The sequence below is a fragment of the Watersipora subatra genome, chromosome 8 (genome assembly GCF_963576615.1).
Source record: "Watersipora subatra chromosome 8, tzWatSuba1.1, whole genome shotgun sequence".
Taxonomy (NCBI): Eukaryota; Metazoa; Bryozoa; class Gymnolaemata; order Cheilostomatida; family Watersiporidae; genus Watersipora; species Watersipora subatra.
Window position 1 is genome coordinate 1,749,933 of NC_088715.1, and position 23,335 is coordinate 1,773,267.

Here is a 23,335-nt window from a genome sequence, read left to right on the forward strand (position 1 = left end):
TAAGATGAGAAAGTTATTTGTATCCATCGGCAAAGACAACTTGCCAATAGAGATGGTAATACTTATGTGGATTAAATTTCATGTGCCAAATTTTGGCTCAAGATTCAAGAGAGCATAAATCTTGTTGCAGCATTGGAGCTTTGTCTTGTGTAGCTGTTGAGGCTTTGTGTTATCAGCTAAGTTGTCAGTTCATCTTCGGCCACTTTCTTGGCACTCGCATGGAATCTCTTAATACCTCGTCTCTTAGCCTACCAAGCATCATTTTATGCAATATGTAGCAGGCACAAAAATAGCTCTAGACTCTCTCAACAAGCGGTTTGGGAGTTGTCTGTTAGAGTTTTGCTGTTGTTGAACACACAACTCCTTTCTTAAAGCTAGTCTTAACAGGCTAAACTAGCTCATACAATGATTAGCAGGGCTTTTGGCTCACAAAAATGAAGCAAAAGTTTAATCATTGTATTACTGTTTGAACATTTTAGAATATTATACCTATAACCTAGCTTAAGTTGATTTGTTCTGTATCTTGCAAAATCTTGCATTTGTTCTCTGTGCAAATTTTCTTATCCGCTCAGTGTTGGGTTTCTGATGTATCGAGGTAGAGAAAGTAAATTGCATTATCATACTTTCTAATATTCTCAAAAAACATATTGCTTTTTCATGACCTTCTACTCTACTTTGTAGAACATTGAAAGTCGATTGAGAAAGAATGATGACAGTCAGAAGATAGGGTGATATGACGATACATACGTTATTGAACAAATACTAGTACAAGTACAGATCCTACCATTTTAAGATGTATCACTGACATGATGGTGCTTATATGTGATGAATGAGAAAATGGAGCAAATAAATCTGTAACTGGATGTTTGTATTTTTTTGCAGAATAAATCCTAAACTTATAATCTATCTATTGATTCAATTGATGAAATAGGAAAACTTCAGCAAGTAAAAATACTGCAAGAATGTGTACTTAGCATATGAACTGTTGTGTGTACAAAAGTAGCCCAATTCCTCCAAATTATACAAAAGTGAGTAATTTTGTATAAGTCTAAATGATATTCACTTCGAAATAGTCTTTTAATGTATGCTTATTATATAGCAAAGCTAAAGAGAAGGAGCAGTTATAGTAGCCATGCAAGGAGATTGAGAAATGGGTTTTTACTTCATTTCAAAGATATTTATTACAGCATTACAATGTGGTTGAAGCTATGGCCACTTTAGCATTATTTTATCAAACGTGCTTAATTGTTTTGTGGTCTTTTTGTTAATTTAGAGTTGGCTCCTTTATATGTCATATTTTTTCTTGCTAAAACAATATTGTTTAGTAAATAATTTCTTTTTTATCAAAATGAAATAACAGGTTATATGCAGAAAAATCAAATTTTTATGAGAGCCTTCTTTTGCTCATTTATGATGGATGACACTATTGTAAATCATATAACTTGTATTTGTAATTTACTCTGTATATATGCATATGTACCCAAGGGTGATCTCAACCGGCTGTGAGGGAGGCTCCATGTAAAAGTGAAACATAATGGTATGCAATAGGAGATAAAAAACAACTCCAAACTTATGAAATGATATATTGACCAACAACCATTGATCACTTTTAGTGATGGGCTGTTGATAACATAGAAATACTCAGTTATTGACATGTGTCTGTATGTATAAGAGTAACAACTTCAAAAATACATACACTTGTTTTTTGCTTAATTAAATCAATAAAAATGTGGCTTCAACATCAATAACACGGATTGTTGCAAATAAACGACTGTTAAATCACCATGGTTCCCAATAATCAACTCGAATTAAATTTATATATTTGCAAGGATTTGATATATGGATGATTATAGGATTTGACATAAAAAATAATTTACATAATAAAATACATCAACACACGTTCATAACATGCATTCATCGTGCCATTCGTAATTTTCTGCATCACAATTCACAGAATTAAAGTAGGGGCAATATCCTAGATCGTAGGCATAGTCTATCAGCTTGTAGACGTAATCTCCTGTAGGCAAAATCACTTGTAGACGTAATCTCCTGTGAGCAAAATCACTTGTAGGCATAATCTCCTGTAGGCAAAATCACTTGTAGGCGTAATCTCCTGTAGGCAAAATCACTTGTAGGCGTAATCTCCTGTAGGCAAAATCACTTGTAGGCGTAATCTCTGGCACCCATTTTAACCACCTGCCCTCATAACTTGTGATAGTGTTCTTCATAGTTGGTTCGGAATTGAAAACGCGTGGCGAATATTTAGAGGTTTCAACGCGGCCGCCAGCGCATTTATCATAAAAAGCTCAAATAGAGTCGCTTATAATAGATTATTTGTTGAGAACTCGTTCGAAAAAATAATACAGGACGTACACGTGTATTGGCTGATCATTAAAATAGACCATTTTCTTCGGGTACTTTTTCAGAACATAAACGTAACTCTCACTAAAGAACTGTTACCCCCCCCTTTCTACCGGTATACGGTACAGAGCCATCGAGTGTAAAAAGTTTAAGGCTCTGATACGGTAGACAATGCTACTGATAGAATAATGTGACTCAAAACCAGTGTTCGAAATGGGGGGGGTACGCAGGGGTACGACGTACCCCTAAGAAGAATTAGTGAAGAATTACTCCCTAGGACGCGTACCCCCTCATATAAGGTTGCTCATCTACTATATATTTCTCAAAGTATGTCGTCGTATCGATTACCGGTATATTTGGTTATTCAGCTATAGATCTTAAAATCTTGAAACTCATATTCCGTACCGAAGTGGATTCGATCTCGGACCAAGCCGTTCACAAGTCTTACGCCTAGCCCACTGGACCATGGAAGTTAAATTGCTAGCTTCCCAATATAAGGCATTATATCACAGCAATACCTAACTGCTTTACGTATGACGCGGGTCATAGCATAACGTCACGATAAGCTGTTCGCTCACCTGTTCGCTCGCTGCCTAATAGCAAAACTTTCACTACTTCTCATTGTTTATAAGACAAAAAACTTTTCTCATGATATGTAGTTTGAAAGTTAGAATGGCAAATGTTGTAATATGTTAAATACAAATCAATTTTCTGTCCAAATACTCTTCTATTACACGGGCAACGCCAGGTGGCACAGCTAGTATCTTATTAAATGCGGTAAAACCCGGAATGAAGTGAAATATTCACATGTTTTGTCCTTTTCTTCCTGAACTTATATTAGCTCGAGTTCGTTACACTGAAAACAGTGCACGTGTTTGGGATGAGAGAATTACGCTACTGATCTTTAATTTCTTCAGTCAGTTTTTTGCTATTATAGCCGATCAACTAGATTGTTTTATTAAAAACCTGAGAACCGATCAGTTTTCTATCAATTCATAATGAAACAGCATGGGCCAATAGATAACTTCTTTAAAGGTGAGTAAGAATTAGTGACTGTCATGAATTTAGAGTCTGTATTTAAAAAAATAGTGAGTGACTGAGCTTATCATATAATAATATTCATGGTGGCTTGGAGATGAAACTGTCTTGTGTCTGGGGTCTGTGTGGACTGTCCATAGGGTTTTTTGACTCACTCACATCATAACCTGGAGTCTCCATAGTCATAGAGCACACAGGTTGTGCAGCTAAGCCCACTTTTAATTTCTTACTGAACACAACTCAGGATTTTAAGTTATGGAAAACAGCATAATTTAGGGGCATTCATGCTAAAAAAAATTCGGGGGGAGTACCCCCGGACCTCCCTCTACTGAGAGGGGCCACGCCCCTCTCAGACTCACCCTGTGAGCGACGAGCAGGGCCGTTGGCCCTGGACACTACCCTCCTGGCATGACAGAGAGTACCCCCAAGAATCTCTCTCCACTTCAGACACTGCTCAAAACCTATCGGAAATTTTATTACCTAACTGCTTGGAACTGGTCATTCACGAGTCATAAATGACGGCTGATGTTATAATTAAACGCAGCTGCAAGCAATTATAACTGAAGTTCCTTCTAAAAGTTTCCAAAGTAGCAAATTTGATTTTGCGGTGGTATGACACGTCGCGTTAGGCTAACCTATCGAACTAAGGTTACGTCACCGCGAGCGCGTTATGTTTTATTATTGCGTTTCACGCTCTGGCTGCACGCAAGCCAAATATGTCTCAAGAAGAAACTACACATGTTGTCTGTGAGACTGTACATGTATGTGTTTGATAAATTATGTAACCAATTTTCAATAATTATGAATGTTCAACAATGTATTTTACCTGCTGTTTTATACTATTTTGGCGGTATTTTTTGCTATCGGGTCAACGTAAGTTGGTCAGATCTCTTATTATCGTCACCATTATAATTGGATTTTCCACCACTTGGCCAGCGCGTAAATGTGGGAGAACATAATATATTGGTAATTAAAAAGAGCTGTTTTTACTAAGAGCTTGTTTTGATATCTTCACTGTAGTTCTATTGCGTTTGGCGATTCAGTGGCTAAATGTATACTTGAAGAATTGCAGTTTCACTTAAAGTTTATTAGTGTTAACTCGCGCCAAGAATGACAGCCGATGTCATGGACAAAAATACGTAGCACAATATAAGCAAGGAAGACAAACATTTAGAGTAAAGCCAGCCTAGTTCCACAAAATAACTTATGTTTTGCATAAATATCTACGTCTGAAATGGTTGAAGTAGTGCAAACGTTTTACCTGTTTGCACGAGTAGGCTACTTGGTGCTTCCAAGTTTTTATCATATGAAAATGTATATGGTAGTTTCACAAGTATTGGCTATCGTTTCATGAGCATAGGTGGTACATGAGAAAAAAGAAATTAAAAACGGGCTCATATCGCTAGCAATACATGCATTGTGTATGGTGGTGGTAAGAAGCAACAGAGAAGTCTGTAGTTCAAACATCACAACATCTCATTTACTCTTCGATTACACTCAACAGAAATTAGGCATCACAAAACCTAGAAACAGGAAGGTTTAGCATTCAAAACATCCAATAGTACACAACTTTTAAAAGTCGATGTCTGGCAGAAATGTAAGTCCATTGCAGACCTTCATACACCAAAATTTAATATATAGATGTAGCGGCTGCAGTAAAAAAATATGTTCACGATGAACATATTATTTTAACCATTTAACCTTGCTGTGGTATGGGCGCAAATGTGTTTGGGCAACTGCATTCATTAAGGCATTGATGCTTCATGTGTTCGTAACCAGCCCAGTTGAGAGGTTAAGATTTCTTAACATAATATTTTACAGTAGTTGCTATAAGTCGAATTTTGATATATTACAGGCTACAGTAGGCTTCAGTTTAGGCCCGCTATCACTTGTCAAAAATATGTGTACAGTTGGAAACGTCAATATAATGGTGCGGTGTTTTTGTAATATTCCTTTCTCTCTTTCTTCTCACTGCCTCCTGTTATAAAAATACTGGGTATTTTCATAGCACCTTCCTTGTGCTTTTTCTTCTGCAATAAGATCTGAGCAAAGTGCCTTAATTTAATAGCTAAATTCTAGTTTTACTAGTTTAGAGGCAATAATAAGTAATAAAAAATTATTATATTGTTTTTTCGAACTAAACAGAAAAACATGATGATTAATCAAACTGAATTAATGCAAAAACTTGAATAGCTGATTGAGGCGTTAGTGTTAAAGGCATACTTGCAACGAAGTTTGCATTACAGTTATTTGGTATCAAAAGATTCACCACTTCTTACTATGCTGTGTTGTAGGTACAAAATATGTCGAGATGTGATTACAAGCTCCTAAAAGCCCAAAAACCAACAGTTAATCGCCGCCATCATGAACCCGCCGTAGCTACAAATATTGGGTATTTTAAAACAGTTTTTTGTGCTTTCTCTTCTGCAATAATGTAGGAGACATAATAGTAGAGAATAATGCAAAGTTCCTTAATTCGATGACCGAGTTCCAATTTTAATAGTCACACATGTTGTACCTGTAAGCAGAAACAGACTAATTGTAACCAACAAACATTTAAGTTATAAAAAACAAATGAAAGATTAAAAATATTCTAAACTGTCAAGACCTTTCACTTTTTCATTCCACTCTCATCATCGGTCATTGTACTCCTGGTATTTTTGGTAAAAGTGTGATCTAATCATATAGGCTATACTTTGGTCAGTTCTTAGTCTTCCTTAAAAAATGGCCGAAAGGAAAATCATGACGCTGAGACATTGCCTGACATGTGAGAACTTTTTTGGGTGTCTAAACTGTAGCCGTTGTGTAACGTATTAAACTCATATATATAATACTAAGTGAATACCCTTTACATTACCATTACCTTACATTACAATTGAAATTGCAATGCCTACACTATATTACCTAACACATTACTTTTACACTATACTAGGGTTGCGCGATAGCACGATAGTCGATAGTTGTCTTTCTCGATATGAATTTGTTGCCTATTTTTAGCCTATCAAAAGATCCGAAACAAATATCTCGTTATCGAATAATAAAAAATAATATAACTCGATAGTTATCGCCCTCGAATAGCTCGAACACATGATTAACTCGAACGGATCTGTTTGGTGCGTTCCCAAGCAATGATAAATTGCTTTAGATAACTCGACCTCAACTTGGTTAATTCGAACAGATTTTTGCCCAACGGCCACTACGACGGTTGTTATCGCTATAGAATATCACTTTATTTCCAGCCATAGAGTCAAACCTCAACTTTTAGTAGTTCTTAGACGTCGTTATTACCATTCATCGGCAAAATATTTACGATGACGACTTTTCTAAAGGTTTGCAAAAATCAAATTTTGCCAATCATCTGATTAGCGATGGCCCTACAAAAGCTAAGAAAAGTGAGCTAACCTTCGAATAAACTTAAAGGAAAATCGGCAAATTTGATCTTGGTTAAAACAGTGATATACAGCCCCCTGTATATCATTCCTGGGGGCTGTATATCATTCCTTGGGGCTGTATATCATTGGTTAAAACGCTCAAAAAGAGATGTCTTTTTTTCTGAGCATTTCAACAGCGATCAAGTTTGGCTTCTTTCATCTGAAAACGTCGTGGCAATCACAAGACTTCAAACAACAAACCAATCTCAAGTGATAGAAAAGTCTCGATACTTTCTGATGAAATTTTTTTTAAACTTCACACTAGAAGCTTTTTAATTTGCAACAAGTCATCTATGCGTTTGAGTTATATATAGTTTGTACATTTATCGACTAATAATAACATGGACTTGTGACAGTGTTCTGATAAATTGAACGCTCTGATAACTCGATCACCTTTTCCTATTCCTTCCCACAGTCCTCGATCTCTTCAGGCACGATAATTCGATAGTTTTACCAGCTGCCAAGTCACTTGATAACTATCGGTGAACTCTGTCTGCTCATTGATAATTCGATACTATCACTATCGGTGAGAAAACTCCAATGATAGTCAATAACACCTTTTCAAACAACAAATGCCATCCCCACGCTATACTGCCTACAACTGTTTATAAGTTGCTTTTGTTACTCCTGCTACGCCGTGCATTCATCTGGTGAGGCTGAGAGCCCACCATGAGATGTAATGTCGTAATGCATATTATAACCAACGTAATGAATATCTTCACTATTATTGATTGATGTACTCAGTTGAAGGCATAATCTAATGGGTAAGCTCGTGGCCTCTAGAACTGGAAGTGCCAAGATCCAATCCTCTGTGAAGTGTATTTTTGTCACTAAAATCTGATCTCTATCACTGGACAGACCGACTCCCACATTGATGTATTTTAGCCAAATGCCTGGCAGAGTTGTACGAGGGATAAACAACAACGCAATGAATTTTAGTAACATACTTGGTAAGCTAGCGAAAGTAAACTTATATTTACCCTAGGACACTTATATTTCGCTAGTATTTAGTTTCGTGAGTAGCATACAGAGTAAAATTTCGCTGAAACTTAATTTCGCAGCTCTGATGAGTGCGAAAATATAGTGATGTGGAAATAAATGCAGTGGAACAAACATTAGATTCCTCAGGTCCAGTTCACTGGTACGAAATATTTTTCAATTTGGGACTACCGTACTGTTTGGACTATAAACCGCACCTCTATATAAGCTGCATGTGCTTCATTTTCCAAAAACGATAATAAAACAATACATAAGCCGCACCTTACTATAGGCCGCAGAACTAAGGACTGCTTTTTAACGTGGCAGCAACTAAGCCATTTAAAACGGAACAGTGCAGAACGGCACAGTTTCGTATTATCCGACGCTTTTTAACTTAGTGCCTAACGGGACAGTACCGTGAGGCATTGTTTCGTATTTTCTTTCACAGCTAGAAGTGCACTAATTGGAGATTCCCGTTAGTGTGCTCTAGCGGTGAAAGAAAAAGCTACAGAATAAGCCACAGTGATTTGCCGCACCCTTGTAGGCCTACCTATAAGCCGCATAGCTCAAATCTTCAGAAAAAAGTAGCGGCTAATCGTCCGAAAAGTACGGTAGTTTGTATTTGTGAACCACAAGTAGAAATGTGTAGGCGAGATCAATAATGCAATTTGATCGCTTGCTGCAGTTTGTCTCCTGGACTATCAATGACGTCAAGGTCACTGCCGCAGTGACTGATGTTGTACCAATATTAGAATTCAAGTACTTATAGCACGGGGTGGCCATGGCCCCGGGTTGTTATTGCTTTTGGTTTTTTAATAAAATTCATCACCACACTAATTATTCAATTTTATGACTTTCCCTACCAGACTGTCATCCTCATCAGTTACAAATTCAATGGCAAAACTAATATCATCATCTTCTTCATTTGTCTAGGCTTTTCCAAAAAAACTTATTATCTTAATTTGTTTTGCCAAGCTGCTCAGTCGGTGTATTAGCTATAATGAGTTTAGCAAAACTTGCCCAATGAGCCAATCAAATACGAAAATTGCCTGCATTTCTAATATGACGATTTTATTGTGACTATCAATGAAGAAAGCCATTTATTTTCGCGTTTTCGCTCGTTCATTGTGATAGTTTAGTTTCGCTCATGAAATTTTCGCGAAAGGCTGTTGCCGCGAAAACGCGAATGTTAGATGCCGCGAATACATAAGTGTCCTAGGGTACTAAAACAATGACCGCGTTTGCAGACGGCTAAATAATAGTTGTCTTGCGTAATTATAATCAACTGTTTAGTTAATGACCTCATGAGCTTCAAGCTTGATTATTTTAACCAATGCAATAAAAATGCTAGCAGCCATTGAAAGTTTTGCTATCATAGTGTAGTGGATTAGATTGCTGGCCTGCCGACAGGGAGGTTCTGAGATCAAATCATCTGCGAGACAGATTTTTTATTCCTAATTTTTAAACGCAATAACTGGACTGACCACAAACATTGAGATTCATATATATGGATATACACTTTTGCAGAACTATGATCAGGCACATTTCATCCAAGTCCTTCAGCTAGCTCTACCATCATAAGCTCATTAATATACTCCTGAATATGTTATGAATAAGTCAGTTATGTTAGTTTCCAACACATTCACAACACTCAAACACTAGTTTCCATTTCAGTCAGTGCTTTTGTTATTCCCTATTTATTGGAATGACGTCATTCCAATAAGCCAAAACTTTCCTCAAGCTATCTGCAGTGTACATGCAGTCACAACCAGCCAAGCTATGTTCATTAATTGTATGCAAGCTTTAATATCAAAATGATTCTGTTGAAACCTCAAGTTGAGCTGGAGGTTTTGGGAGATGTCAAAACACTTGTCAAACAGTATTTATATGTTCTTTAGTAGTTGTGGTTTTGCTGTCTCATTCTTCACTCATCATCAGTTTTAATCTTGACTGTGAGTTTTCATGCTCTTAAAGTCTGATGAGATAAAAGGAGAGACATATCAGTTTATCTTTTAGTTTCAGATTTCCAGTGCTTTCTATTATTCAGTTGTCTTCTCTTTATCATCTATTTAGTCAGTTTACCCTATTCTATTTTTAGACTATCAACACAATAGTCCATGACTGTGGTGTTAAGTCACATGACATAAGCAACATGTCATCTTATTTGCGTTTGTACTCCTATTTTCAAATTTAAAATTTTGAACTTTTCATTCATTTGAAGCATCTACATACAGCTGCACCCGATGTTTACATTCTCAGTGCTGCTGCTTGATGCTGCCAGCCATATTTTAAAATTGGAGCAAACCATGAACTGATGACTATGTTTACTCTGACTGCCACTGTAACAGTGTATTTTTATAAATTTCTCATAGTTCAAGGCTATTCTGTCCCTTTGGTTGCTTACAGTCTCCAATATGACAGCTGGCATCAAAAAGGTATTGATATTATACTGTTTTTACATTCAGAAGTTATGTGCTCTTCTATGTTCAAATAATCTGATTGTTCAGCCTCATTAACTAGCAGATGGAATAGAACAATTATGGTGCAACAATATATATCATAAATTAGGGATACTTGATTATCTACATGTATCACATAGACCTGCACATGTCTGTAAATTGGGAGTTACACTCTCCATACGCATATTGCTCTAATGATTAGAAAATGATCAATTAGTGACACTAATAAGAGCATTTGTCACGTTCATCAACCATGAATCTTCTACAACAAGCATTTCATTATCAGAGCATTTATTCCTTACCTATTTAGAGAGATTTCATGTCATTGCTAATATTTATTTTTAAAGAGATATTCCCTTATTCACCACCCACAAGACTCGCTTATCTCAGCTCATCATGTACCCTGATCATCACAACTACATGTAGCTGCCGTATTTCTTGTGTAGGCTTCCTGTTACATTGTGTGCTGTTCCCTTCCCAGTTACTCGCTTATTCTGGCAGTTCTAGTGTCAGGCCAGATAGGTTAGTGGTTGGCTCCAGTTTCAGCATCCCAGTACTTTCTTTAAAGGCTTAGTACATGTCATGTCCAATAGAAAACAAGAGTGAGGAAAGTTTTGACTTTTTTAGAATTTTTCACTTCAAAGAATCTTCTTGGTTTTAATTTCAAATTTTCATCTTGTGTATTAAAATATATTACCGGAAAACCTCTAACTGAACGCTATGGCGCTCTATTTTCTACCCTTTTTTACATTGGTGTTCAATTGGAGGTGGCATTCATATAGAGGCAGGCAGTGTACTTTTTGAATGGCTCGTCAGAATTCTCGAAAGATAAACTTAGCCCTATTACGGGCGAAGCGAAACATAAATATTATCACTTTTAAACATAATCGTATCGTTTACATTAATAACAATTTTTTTTATTGTTAGCGATTAATTATCAATACAGTTTTTTGGGCTCTTTTCTACTGATCACTTGATATTATGGGTTCATAAAGGTCAAAGAAAGTCAAAGTGACAGTCAAATAGAGGTGGTATTCAAATGTAGGTAGCGTTCAGAGGTATTATGGTATATCAGATTTGAATTGTTATAGGGAGAGTGTTATTTTAGGATATCAAAGTACTTTTATGTATTGCTAGTCAAAGCATCTAGAGATGTTAACAAAATGATACCTCACTAATTTTTGTCTCCCCTTATAATATCGTCTTGTTCATCAATAGAATTAGAGCCATACCTCACCATACGAGCTTAATGAGTTCTGGAACATAGCTCCCATTTCAATTCTCATATCTCAAAACAATTTTTCTTATGTAATTAATATAAAGGAATTAATTGGTTCCTTTCAGTACAATAAAGAAGCTAAAGTGGTTATTACAGTGGAAATGTGTTTTTCATTGGTCTAATTCTCTACCTGCAGTCACAAAGTAACAAGTACATATCTAATGGTTATGGTCTACAATAAAACAACATGTTTATATGCAGTACTGTATAGAGTTCTCACCTTTGAGACAGATGGTAGAGGCTAGGGGTGGTTCAGGAAATACTTGACTACAAATTATTCTGAACACTACATTTTTGTCACGCTACGCAACAGTAAAGAAACTTTACATTGAACATAAATTAATTTAGCTGACTACGCATATAATTGTAAATGTTTTTATTTTACCTTAAGCTTATTCAAATTTCGTTTTCCTTTTTTATATTTTCCGATTAAGATCATTTTGCTTCACTTTTATACTTTTTATCACTTTCACTCATAGCCAGCTTTCTTTATCATTTTTATCCGACGAGAAAGAATGAGCGATGCTGTTCTTGTAACCATTGAAACTGTCTCGTATGCTAGTATCTCTAATTTATCTCATATCTCAAGGCATGTATTGGCTCAGAATTAATCTCGTATCTCAAATTTCTTACCAGCGGGAACGCTCTTTTGTCGAGGCATGCAGCGTTTCTATTGTTCGTTTCACAAAGGAAGAGAGGGGATGTTCACATAAGATTACTATTGATATCTAAGAATATATTTGTACTGTAATATATTAGTAAATATATTACCAAAAATACTGTCACCACTGGCAGGTTTCACTGCCGATTTTTTAACCTAGTTTATCAAGAAGTGTCAGATAACCTAATTTCTGTGGTGATTGTCACAAAATGAAGAAGTGAGGGTCAGCATATAGTAGTCCAGTGAAGTTTTGTTTACAAGCTATATTATGTGACAGATAATCTGATGAATGCCAGCTGGTCACATTGGTTGAGTGCTCTCTTCATTTCCATTCACTGCTTTAAAATAGCTCAACTTGGGTGGTCCCTCCTTGTGTGGCAATAGCTAAAGACTGTCAGTTTGAGTTCAACAATAGAGGATAGTAGGTGGGCCTTGAGTGTGATGCAGAGGGCTGGAGTTCAACTCTATGGTGAGACTTTCAGTAAGACAATAGTAACAAGTAATAATAGTAATTATAATATTAATAATAAAGTTTATAGTACTTTATAGCTATCAACTATAACTAGTAATTTATTAATAATACTTGGTTTATAGCTCTGTTTCTCTTGTTTTCCAAACAGATAGAGAAGTGGTATCTCATGTTATAATTCCGTCCTGCATCACACCTGTATTGTTTATTAACGTTTTTGTATGTTTATATGGAATTTTTTATCTAAGGCGCATCATGGCGAGTTGTAATCATACTAATTCTTACAGGACAGTTCCATCTTCTTTTACAATTTCAGGTCAACGTAATAAAAGGTATGATATCATCAGGAATCTTATTATTCTTTGATAACTATCTGAGGATTACATACGCCCAACCAAAGGTTGACAATGTATGCTCACTATACATGGGAATTATTCTGTACTTCGCTCGTATGAAACTATGTCATCTGCGGAGGAACTTTGGCTGAATGACAGAGAAAGTTGACTTGGAGGGTATGTCAGAGGATATTCAGTTTATAATTTAGAATTGTTTACTACTAAAATTACTGTGAAATCTCTATTTGAATGACATTGCATTCTATTTTTTAACCTTTCACATATAATGGCGGTCAAATAGATTGCGGCGTTGTATTTTGCAAATAGCCTGTCTGAATTTTGGAAGATAAGTTTGACCCTTTTACAGGCACAGCCAATGTCTTAACCCTTAAGGTCATTAACCCTTTTGAAAACAATAAATCTGTTAACTTGTTGAGGATCTCTAAATAACAAGCATGGGAAGCGAGTAATATATCTACCAGCTGATATCTAATGCTTGCAATTAACCCGCAATGATATGTATAGCACGTGATTCTGTTGCCCTGCCTTGCACTTTGTTAGTGCTTCGAATTTTTTTATTTTGCATATTTATATTTAACATTGGCGCATACAAGCTCATTGCATTCATCGAGATATTTGCTACAGTTAATAATATACGCTATAAATCTGGAACTACAAGCTTCTTAGTAATAATTTATCAGATGTCACAAATGTATACATTCACGAACAAGTGATATAAACAAACCATACTTACTACCTGCATAAACAAGAATTAAGTTTTTTGAAACTGAATATTTGCTCGTTAGCTTCGCCAATTGCGTTCTGATTGTTGCAGTCGATAGAACAAACATCTCCTGGCTGCTCAATATCTTTCATAACGTGTTTTTGACTACAACTCTCCTTCTGCGCTGCTGAACTAAACGATATTAGCGTGCAAACAATTTTTTGAGCAGAGCGAAACACCTACATGTTGCATTTCCCGCAAATGATAAACCTATAGCAGCATCGCTAAGCACCACTTTTAGACTAAAACTAGTCGCTCACATACCATCGTAAATATAAACCGTTTTTTACATACATCAAAGTATGAAGGCCGAGTCAAACAAAGGAACTATTATTATTCTGATACAGTTATTAATTATTTATACGGTGTTGCTTTCAAAGTTAATTATATTTAGTTGTTATTAATGGAATCGATTCATTATTAGTACAATTTTAAGAACAATTTTCTACTGTTCACTTGCAATTATGGGTTTGTAAAGTTAAAATAATGTCAAAGCGATGTTCAAATGGAGGTAGCGTTCATTTATAGGTTTCACAGTAAGTTGAAATAAATTAAAAAGAATTTATCTACTGTTCTTTGATTGCAGCTGTTAGTACCAAACTTTGTCTTTAGAAAAGTAACAATACTTAAATAGTGTTCACATACTGCTAGCTTGCCTTGTCACATGATAAACTGACCAAAAATAAAATATGTAATTTTATTTATTTGAGCTGGCGTACCTTATCACAACTATGGCCACATTTTCCAATGGGCTGACAAACAGTTATTCCAAGCAAAACTTCATGTGTCTTTGAAAAGTATCACAAGCTTTCAAGCATCCTTGACTTCAATGTTGTCCCACGACCACACGAGCGGAGCGGAAGTGTGGGAGTTTTATGATAAATGCATGCGCACACAACTTACGAAAATTATTAATCAAAAATGAGACGAACCCTCGTCAAGAAATATCATCAAAAAATTTAAGCATCGGAATTTAAAGTCGTTAAAGTATAATAACGATACAAAACACATTTAAAACCATTTAAATATGTTACCAAGTCTTTGTAAACCTATGATAATATCTTAAAACTTACCCATCTGATCGGATTATACACAAATAGACAGATTATTTTCAACGAAAATCGCCACAAAACACTTGAAAAGCTTGGTTTAATAAAAGTTAAGACCGGAAATTTAAACGCCGAGGGACAGATAATAGAACGATGAAGTATGGAGATGACTTGCGCATTTCACGAAAAAATAACATGCACTTTTCACCAGTCTATAGCATTGTCGAATTGCCGAAGGTTTTGGCCATTAACATAGGAGTACAGAAATCGTTTCATTTTTGCTGATTTCAATTTTTTCATTTTCATTTGCCAACACATTTAAATACTTTCCCATTCTAACTGATGTCCAACGCAGTATAAGTAAAGGCAAGCAAATGACGACGATATTTTTAACGTTTCTTATTACAATAATTAACTATAAGTTTGGACGACTACAGAACAATGACTACGTAGTACAGACTTTCTAAAAATCTAACGCAGTGTAAGTAAAGGCATGACGATGATATTTTTTCTAACAGTTCTAATGAGATTATTGCAATAATTAATTATAAGTTTGGATGACTACAGGACAATGACTACGTAGTACAGATTTTCTAAAAATCTATATAAATATCACAACTTCGTGATATTTAACGTGATAATTTTTAACGTTTCTTATTACAATAATTAACTATAAGTTTGGACGACTACAGAACAATGACTACGTAGTTCGTTATTGTTCTATTAGCAGAAATCTTCGAGACGCATGAACGCTCATAGGTTTTCTATTATTGCTGTATTACTATATTAACGATATTGGTTATTTTAATAATATCAGTGCATTCTACTTATAATATGGGCCAACATTGCATTTCTCCTATTGCAAGGGAGAGATATAAACGTGTAATATTTTCCTTTCATTGTTGTTGTTTGTCATGACCAAACACTTTTTAAATAAATTTTCTAAAACCTATATAAATACCACTTCTCGATATTGCTACCTATTACGTTTTGAAATGTAATCAAAATTGTGTATTGTTTTTCTATTATTACTATATTAATAAAATTGATTATTCTAAGAATATCAGTGCATTTTACTTCTAATATTGGCCAATATTGCATTTATCCTATTGCAGGGGGAAAATATAAACATCTTTTCCATTCATTATTGCTTATTGTTGTATATAATAACACCCACACCCAGTACATTACAGCTACCATTGCAGTTATCCTATTGCACTGCAGAGCCATTTGATTGCTAATATTGCATTTCTCAACCATCAGTACCCTTTATTTTTTTGCCAGTATCTCTGGCCATCTCTTTGGTCGTGGGCTGTATGACAGTGGAATTTCTAGTTTATTATCTGCCCTTAAACTAAGTGTTTGGTATTTGGGAATGTATCTGAGAAACACTAGCCTTCATTAGTAGACCTTGACTAGTACCTGCCACTAGCTATCTTACTATGTGTGACATTGGCTAGCAAGTGTCTATAAGTTATACATTATTGTTGCTAGCTCAGTGTGAGTGGCTGATATGCTGGGATATTTAACATACATGTACTTATTTGAGTCTTTAAATATTTTCCTTAAGCATTTACTGTTTGTGATTGATTATTACTAAAATGTAATATAAAACATTGTACTCAGTACCTACATATTAATCAAAAATTGGATATTTATCTTGAGTTCTATTTAATTGTAGCAACACGAATTGTATGAAGGTTTATTTTATAAAAAAATTGCTATTCGTCACATTACTGCTAGTGGTCACAATGTGAATATTTATAGTGCCCGAGGTCATGCTGTTACTAGTAAAAGTAACATAATGTTTGTTATTTTATTATATGAAATTAAGCAGATAAACTTTACTTTAAATACTAAACAGAAAGTGAAGCTAACCAATTACAAGGCTGTATAACCAGCCAATCATGAAGCTGCAGTAACAACTAGCTCCTGTTCCTTTATTCAATATCTGATAAATTCATCATGAATCACTGTTTGATTAACTCTTATTCAGCTCAGCCAATCAGGAGACAGATACCATTATTATAACCAGCTACAAGCTATAAAGAAGCCTGTAGTAGTCAGAGCAGGTGACAAACAGAATAGAAACAGGTAAGTATAACTTATATACTATATTAGCACCTGTTGATATTGTACTTACTGGGAATAATATAGTAGATGAGGAGAGACACTGAGTCAGTGTGATTATTATATAACTCCGACCTCCTGAGACTATCACTCTCTACCCTGAGGCGACTCATAGAGTCTGTCATGTAGTGAGGTTAAGTTAAGGTCAGGAGGCTCTGGTCTCATTTCTCAGTCATAATCAGACCAGCAAATACTTCCTACTGCAGATATTTAATGTTTCTCAGCTCTGCCTGAGTCTAACAACCCTGGACTTATTTTTATACTCTGTAAATATCCAGGGTTCACCTGCAGCCACTCTGTTATGGTTGGCAGCTTTCCAACTCTGCAGTTGAGTCAGATTTTGTACTCATTTCTCTATCATATTTTACTGTATGCAGCAGCTAATAGAGTGCAGTACATATGTTACAGTTAAACATGGAAGGATTGTTGAAGGATTACGTGAGAGAGAGAAAGATAGAGATTAGTGCTTTGAGGGCAGCCTTAGAGACAGTCCAACCTGCTGAGCTGCTGAGGCTATTGATTACTATCAAGCATGACTCATCCACAGCTGTTATGGTAGCTGCAGAAATAGACCACACAAAAATCTGTCGTCTGCTTCTCTCACCAATCAGAAGAACAGCAGACGAGTTGCTCTGGATGAAGAGGAAGGATGGAGGTACAGCACTACACCTTGCTGCATGGAGGGGAGACAACAGTGAGTGTGTAGAGCTACTGATAGACACAGTGAGTGATGAGAAGAAGTACGAGTTTGTCGCTGAGAAGACTGTATATGGTACCACAGCTATAGCACTGGCTGCATGGTGTGTATAGAGTCTCTCCTCTACAACTTCTCCTCACTACAGAGAGACTCCCTATTAAACATACAGGATATCGACCTCAACACTCCACTACACCATGCAGCATACTGGGGAGAGACAACTGCTCTGAAGGTCATGTTAGGATCCGTGTCTCTATTGACTGTCTCTTCACTCCTCAACATAAAGAATAAATACAAAAGGACTCCATTGGAGGCAGCTGAGTTTGAGGGAAATAAGGAATCATCAGAGCTGTTGAAGAGATGGAAGAAGCAGCCAGTAGTAGAAGGTAGGATTGTTATACAGTGTGATACCAGCTACTCACTTGAACTGTTCTACTGCTAAACTCTTCAGTCTCAGCAACTTTCTACTGAAAATCTAAACTAAATGCTAGTAATTCCTTCATTGTATACGTTTAATGTTGCACCCTGGGACATACCCTGGATAATTGCATCTCTATTTTCCTGTAAACTCACTGAGTCTTGCATAGACAGAGTGCTGCTTGTCTCCAGCCTCCAGCTGAACAGTTTATATTCTGAGTATTTAAATTAATATTAATATTCAAAACTGGTAGGATTGAAGTGATGTTAGCAGCTCTTTAAATATCAACTCCTTGTGGCAGACTCAGTAGCTTGACTCTCGTGTTCCACACTATTCTGTCTGTTAATATTTCTGTATTTTGAAATGTCTGAGATGTGAAGAATTTAACACAATAGTAATGATACTATGATTATTGTATGTAGTGGTAGACTAGTGAGTCATTCCTTCAAGCTGAGGTTAGAGGTTAAACATTACACTCCTTTTTATGAATAGCTAATCATCTATGCAACAGTTTCTGATGGAAAGTAGAAAGTATTACAACCATATTTTACACTGCTGTAGATTATCCACAGCATTTCAATTGTTCCTAACATAACATGGCTCTATCCTTTGTCATGTTTAGTAGTAAACTAGATGACAGACTAAAGTACATATTGTGGCAGCCTCTTTAATATTCAGGCTTTAAATCTATAACAAAAATTGTTTGATTTGAGGAATAAAATCAGATTAGTTGATTTGCTATTGTTATGGACTGTAAGACATTGTGGGATTCCATTTTCTAAGGCAGGTGTATTAGGAACAACTAGTATGATGTTGAGTATTGGCTGATTTTCATATTTGCTGGTGCTGCTTAGAGGACTTGTTACAAAATGACATCAAAATTTATTTTTATCAGATGCACTCAATCTATCTTCCATTAACAACTGTAGATATGAAATGATGTTTTATTTTTATTCATCCCACACATTACATATTGTGGTATGTTTGGCTTGGCTGGCAATAACTACAAAGTTTTATAACTCTTTAAAAAATTTCATTTTTCTCGAGCGCGAATGGCTTCTGCGCGTGAAACACTCAGTACTACTACAATGCATCTAGTGGCCAGTCATTATTCAGGCAGGAAAATAAGCTTACTTTTGAATTAGTGAGTGTGTTGAAACTTCATCAAGCGACCAGCCTGCCGGAATGCATAGGTGTGCATGTTCACAAAAGTTTTGCCTTGCAAGAAGCTCGAGCAAACTTGCAGCGTTTAGCTAGCTGAGCAGTCAAGCTATTATTAGTAGTATGCTGGCCTCGGCTCCTACAAAAAGCATCTGACAGCCTGTTTGCCCCACCTGCTTGGAAGTCAGCCAGCCAACCTGACACAAGCTTGTGCGAGTCCATGAAGCTCATGCGCTTTTCATTTCAAGTAAAGGCCGATTGCGCAATTTCACTGCTGAGTACACGACTCGACTCTATCGCACTCCACATAATCTGCCTGCCTACTTGTGTGTAAGATTGCCAACCTCTACGCTACTATATACAATGTACATAGAGTATATTTATAGAACGGCTTAAGACTGAGTTCGGCCACCAACACTGCCAGACTAGCTTGTTTCTGTCTCTGGGCACTTACCTTTGCCTCTAGGCACTTGCCTCTGTGATCCACTCACTGCCTCTGTGCTTATACATACGTCCCTGCTTCTACACCCCTCAGTCTCTGCGCTACCATTTACATTCCTGCCTTTATGCCCATTCATTCAGTTCCTTCTGTAATTAACAATGCATATGAAAGCCTTGTTAGCATGTAAATGTGCTAAAGTACATCTACTCACCAATGTATTCAGCATCTGCTGTCATTGTCAAATGTGAGCAATGAAAGTGTTGAATATCTATCAGCAAGTTTTTTTTCACTCTGCTGCAGCTTTGGATGACGCTAGACAACGAATCACAACACTACAGAGAGAAAGTGACCAGAAATTCACTGCTCTACAGAGAGAAGGCGACCAGAAAGTATCAGCTCTACAGAGACATAGTCAGCAGCAGGCAGAAGGTAACTTCCTATGTTATTATTTCACTAGTCTATTGTTAGTATAGTACTGAGGGAGAGAAGTTTGTTACTTCTGTAATTGGCTATGCATGTCAGAGTCAGGGTAGGCAGACCTATTTACATCCAAGCACAAATATGAGCAGTAGCAGTGTGGCACATGTAACAAATGGTATTTCACGCTCACTTTTATAGCATTGGTTGAGGCTAGACAGCAAGTTACAACGCTGCGGGAGGACAGCGAGAGGATGTCGTCATTATTACGGGAAGAGGCTAGACAACGGAGAGCAGGTACTTTTATTTCTTATAAGCCCTATAAGACTATTTATTCTCCACCTCATATATTGAGTATCTAGTATCATTCAATACTAGTAACCTATAAAATACCTACTAGTATATTTTATACAAGCTGTGGTATTGCTCTGATGGTCTGATTCTATAAGGCTGTTGTTGATCAATCATGGCTCACTCCTGGTAACTTTATGTAGATATGTTTATGCTGCTTGAGTTACGTAGGGTGTGAGAATCTACTGTGTAAGTTCATGGTGTTAAATCAAAATGGCGGCAGTTTAACTTTTACACTGCCTTTAGCATGTTGATAGAGATTTGTCATTGTTATCTCCCGGCTCTTCAGTAAAAGTAACCCTCGTTTATATATTACTTATAATGAGAAATATCTGTTTATTCAGATTTGGCTGCTACTCAGCAGAGGCTGGAACGATTCACTGCGTACCTACAGACTCCAGGTGATACACATTTGTCAGGCAATCAATGTCACCACCCGGATAGTTAATAGCGTGGCAGCCGAGACTGACACTCTACCCAGACAGACACTAAAGATGCCGAGTGACCTACGTTTTAGCCCAACCAGCCAATGAGCAATGACAAGAGAACTGACCAGCCAGCCCTCAAACCAAAGGGCAGGCTTATAGTAAATAAGGACACGCGCGGGCCCCACTAGAAGTCATGCATTGTCAAAGTGATCACATGATGTTGTTCTTTATATTGTAATACATCCTGCTTGTATTTTATTATTCTTGATTAAATATACTTAATCTTTAAACCTTGTCTCTTCATCCATATGCAATGCACAGTTAGACTTTCTTAAGCAACCGCAATATATAACTAAATCTCTTCTTTTAAAATTCATAACTTTGCTATTTGAAGCAGCAATGGAGTCACATTGATGAACATGACTAATAGTTCCTAATAGGCTAAAATTAGAGGTATTACAACAGCTGTTAGTTACTCCAGTATTATAAAGTCTGGCTCCTTATCAAACTAAAGAAAACTTGAAATAAATAAAAGTTATTTCATTGAAAATCCTCCAGATTAAAATTGATTGTTTTTCGTAAATTAAATATTCCTGACTGCTGTCACGTTGTTTTTAGGTGGGTTAAAGCTGCTCCTTCCTGCCGCATAGATCAGATTATCATATTACAGATACATTATCAGGTACATCAGATTAAATGTGCTATCCTCATGATCTCTTAGTAATACTCAGCATTCTGGTTGTTGCAATGCTACGCTGAGACAATTATTGTTGTGGATTGTATAGGGGTAACCCGGGCACCAATGGCCAAAATTCACTTATTCCACCATAGCTAGTGGGATTAATAAATACAACTTTCTGAAATTTGGACATGCAACTCAGAGACATTTTATGTGTTAAAACATATATTTTGAAAAACCTAATGCTGCTTTTGTCTCTGTAAAAAACGGATTACAATAGTACCTGGAAAATGGCCAAAGCTGCCCCCCCCCCTTTAATTTAGACTGGGTGGTACAGAAAGATATTAATTGCATAAACTATGTACATATGCTCTGTTTACCACTCCTGACAGCTGTATTCTCTGCATATACCAGGATGGTATTTGTATAACCAAAGACAATTATCAGCAAATAATATTAGATAATAAAAATCTCTATTGCCTTGGCTAACAGTTGATTTACCAGGTAAGAGAAATTAACTGCCTAAATAATCATTTTCCTCTGTTCATCAATATAAGTGTACAATATTATTGACACTTGTAGTGATATCATTTACTAGACTTCTATCGATCTAATCTACAATTACACAGTAACAATGCAGCTGTTACAGCTTAATAGGGTGGCTAGGATAAGAGAAATCAAAACCAGACTGACAAGTGGTTGCTGGGTCGAGTTTCTATTTATAGTCAAGGGAGACAGGAGGCATAGTCTCTGACATACTGATTGATGACAGATGCAGTCCTCAACTTCCTTGTATAAATAAATCAGTTGCTCAGGTCAATACTTAACTAGTCATTTTTTGTGTATCACTTATGGAAAGCTCCAACAATGTTCACAAGTCACTGAGGCAGTACTTTGATCAATAGATAAACAACTGTCATTATTTTAACTCTGTTAATCCCCAGAGTAGTGTTATGGTCGTATTTCTATCTGACTTGTACTCAAGGTGTAGCAAATTGTGTAATCTAAAATGTCAATACATGTTTATCATAAAAGCCCACTGCCACCTCAAACACAGCAATTCACGAACTCTATCATACAGCCACATCGCGTCAACTACAACAAATAAAAATTACCAACAATTCAATTTCATTTGTTATATAATGACTATCACTAATCTTGCTTGGCCTTTTAAGAAGGCAATTACCTAAAGTATTTGCTGTTTTAAACCATAACTTTACCACTAGTATTTTATTCTATGAAATATTTAATCCCATTAGCTTATAGTTGATTGGTCAACTATGATGAAGCAGCTGTCCAATTAATCAATTTTCTATGTTGGTTAATTTAAGCTTATTTCACTATGATTTATGTTGATCTAGTTTACAAGTATACAGTTTACAAGTACCCTATCTAGTTTAGCTTTAATAGCTGGATGGGCTGACTAGAATAACAGAAAACATAGACAACTGACAACAAGTGGTCGCTGGGTCGAGTTTCTATTTATAGTCAAGGGAGCCGGAGGCATAGTCTCTGACATACTGATCAATGACAGATGCAGTCCTCAACTTCCTTGTATGAATAAATCAGTCACTCAGGTAAACACTAAACTAACACTGTTGCTACATGGGAAGAAGAGGATAATAGCTCCAGAAGGAAGGGCTAGCGTAACCCAATTAAACAGCTTTCAAGGAAATGTGTAAAGGTTTTTCGAGACCTCTATAAGTATTACTTGAAACACTAGTCTGATGTTCTATTTATAAACTGGACAAGAGCTGTGATGGATGGT

At 36.2% G+C, this 23,335-nt stretch overlaps 1 protein-coding gene across 3 annotated transcripts in view; it reads left to right on the top strand.

The window, feature by feature from the left end:
• The window catches only part of LOC137402075 (golgin subfamily A member 3-like), a 229,179-nt gene extending 208,007 nt beyond the window's left edge, over nucleotides 1-21,172 (top strand). For all 3 annotated transcript variants that reach the window (XM_068088545.1, XM_068088544.1, XM_068088547.1), the window contains 2 exons: nucleotides 20,311-20,406; nucleotides 20,805-21,172. In XM_068088545.1, coding sequence (XP_067944646.1) covers nucleotides 20,311-20,406; nucleotides 20,805-20,908 — 200 coding nt within the window. In that variant the 3' untranslated portion in view covers nucleotides 20,909-21,172. The remainder of the gene's footprint in view (nucleotides 1-20,310; nucleotides 20,407-20,804) is intronic.
• The last annotated feature ends 2,163 nt before the right edge of the window (nucleotides 21,173-23,335 follow it).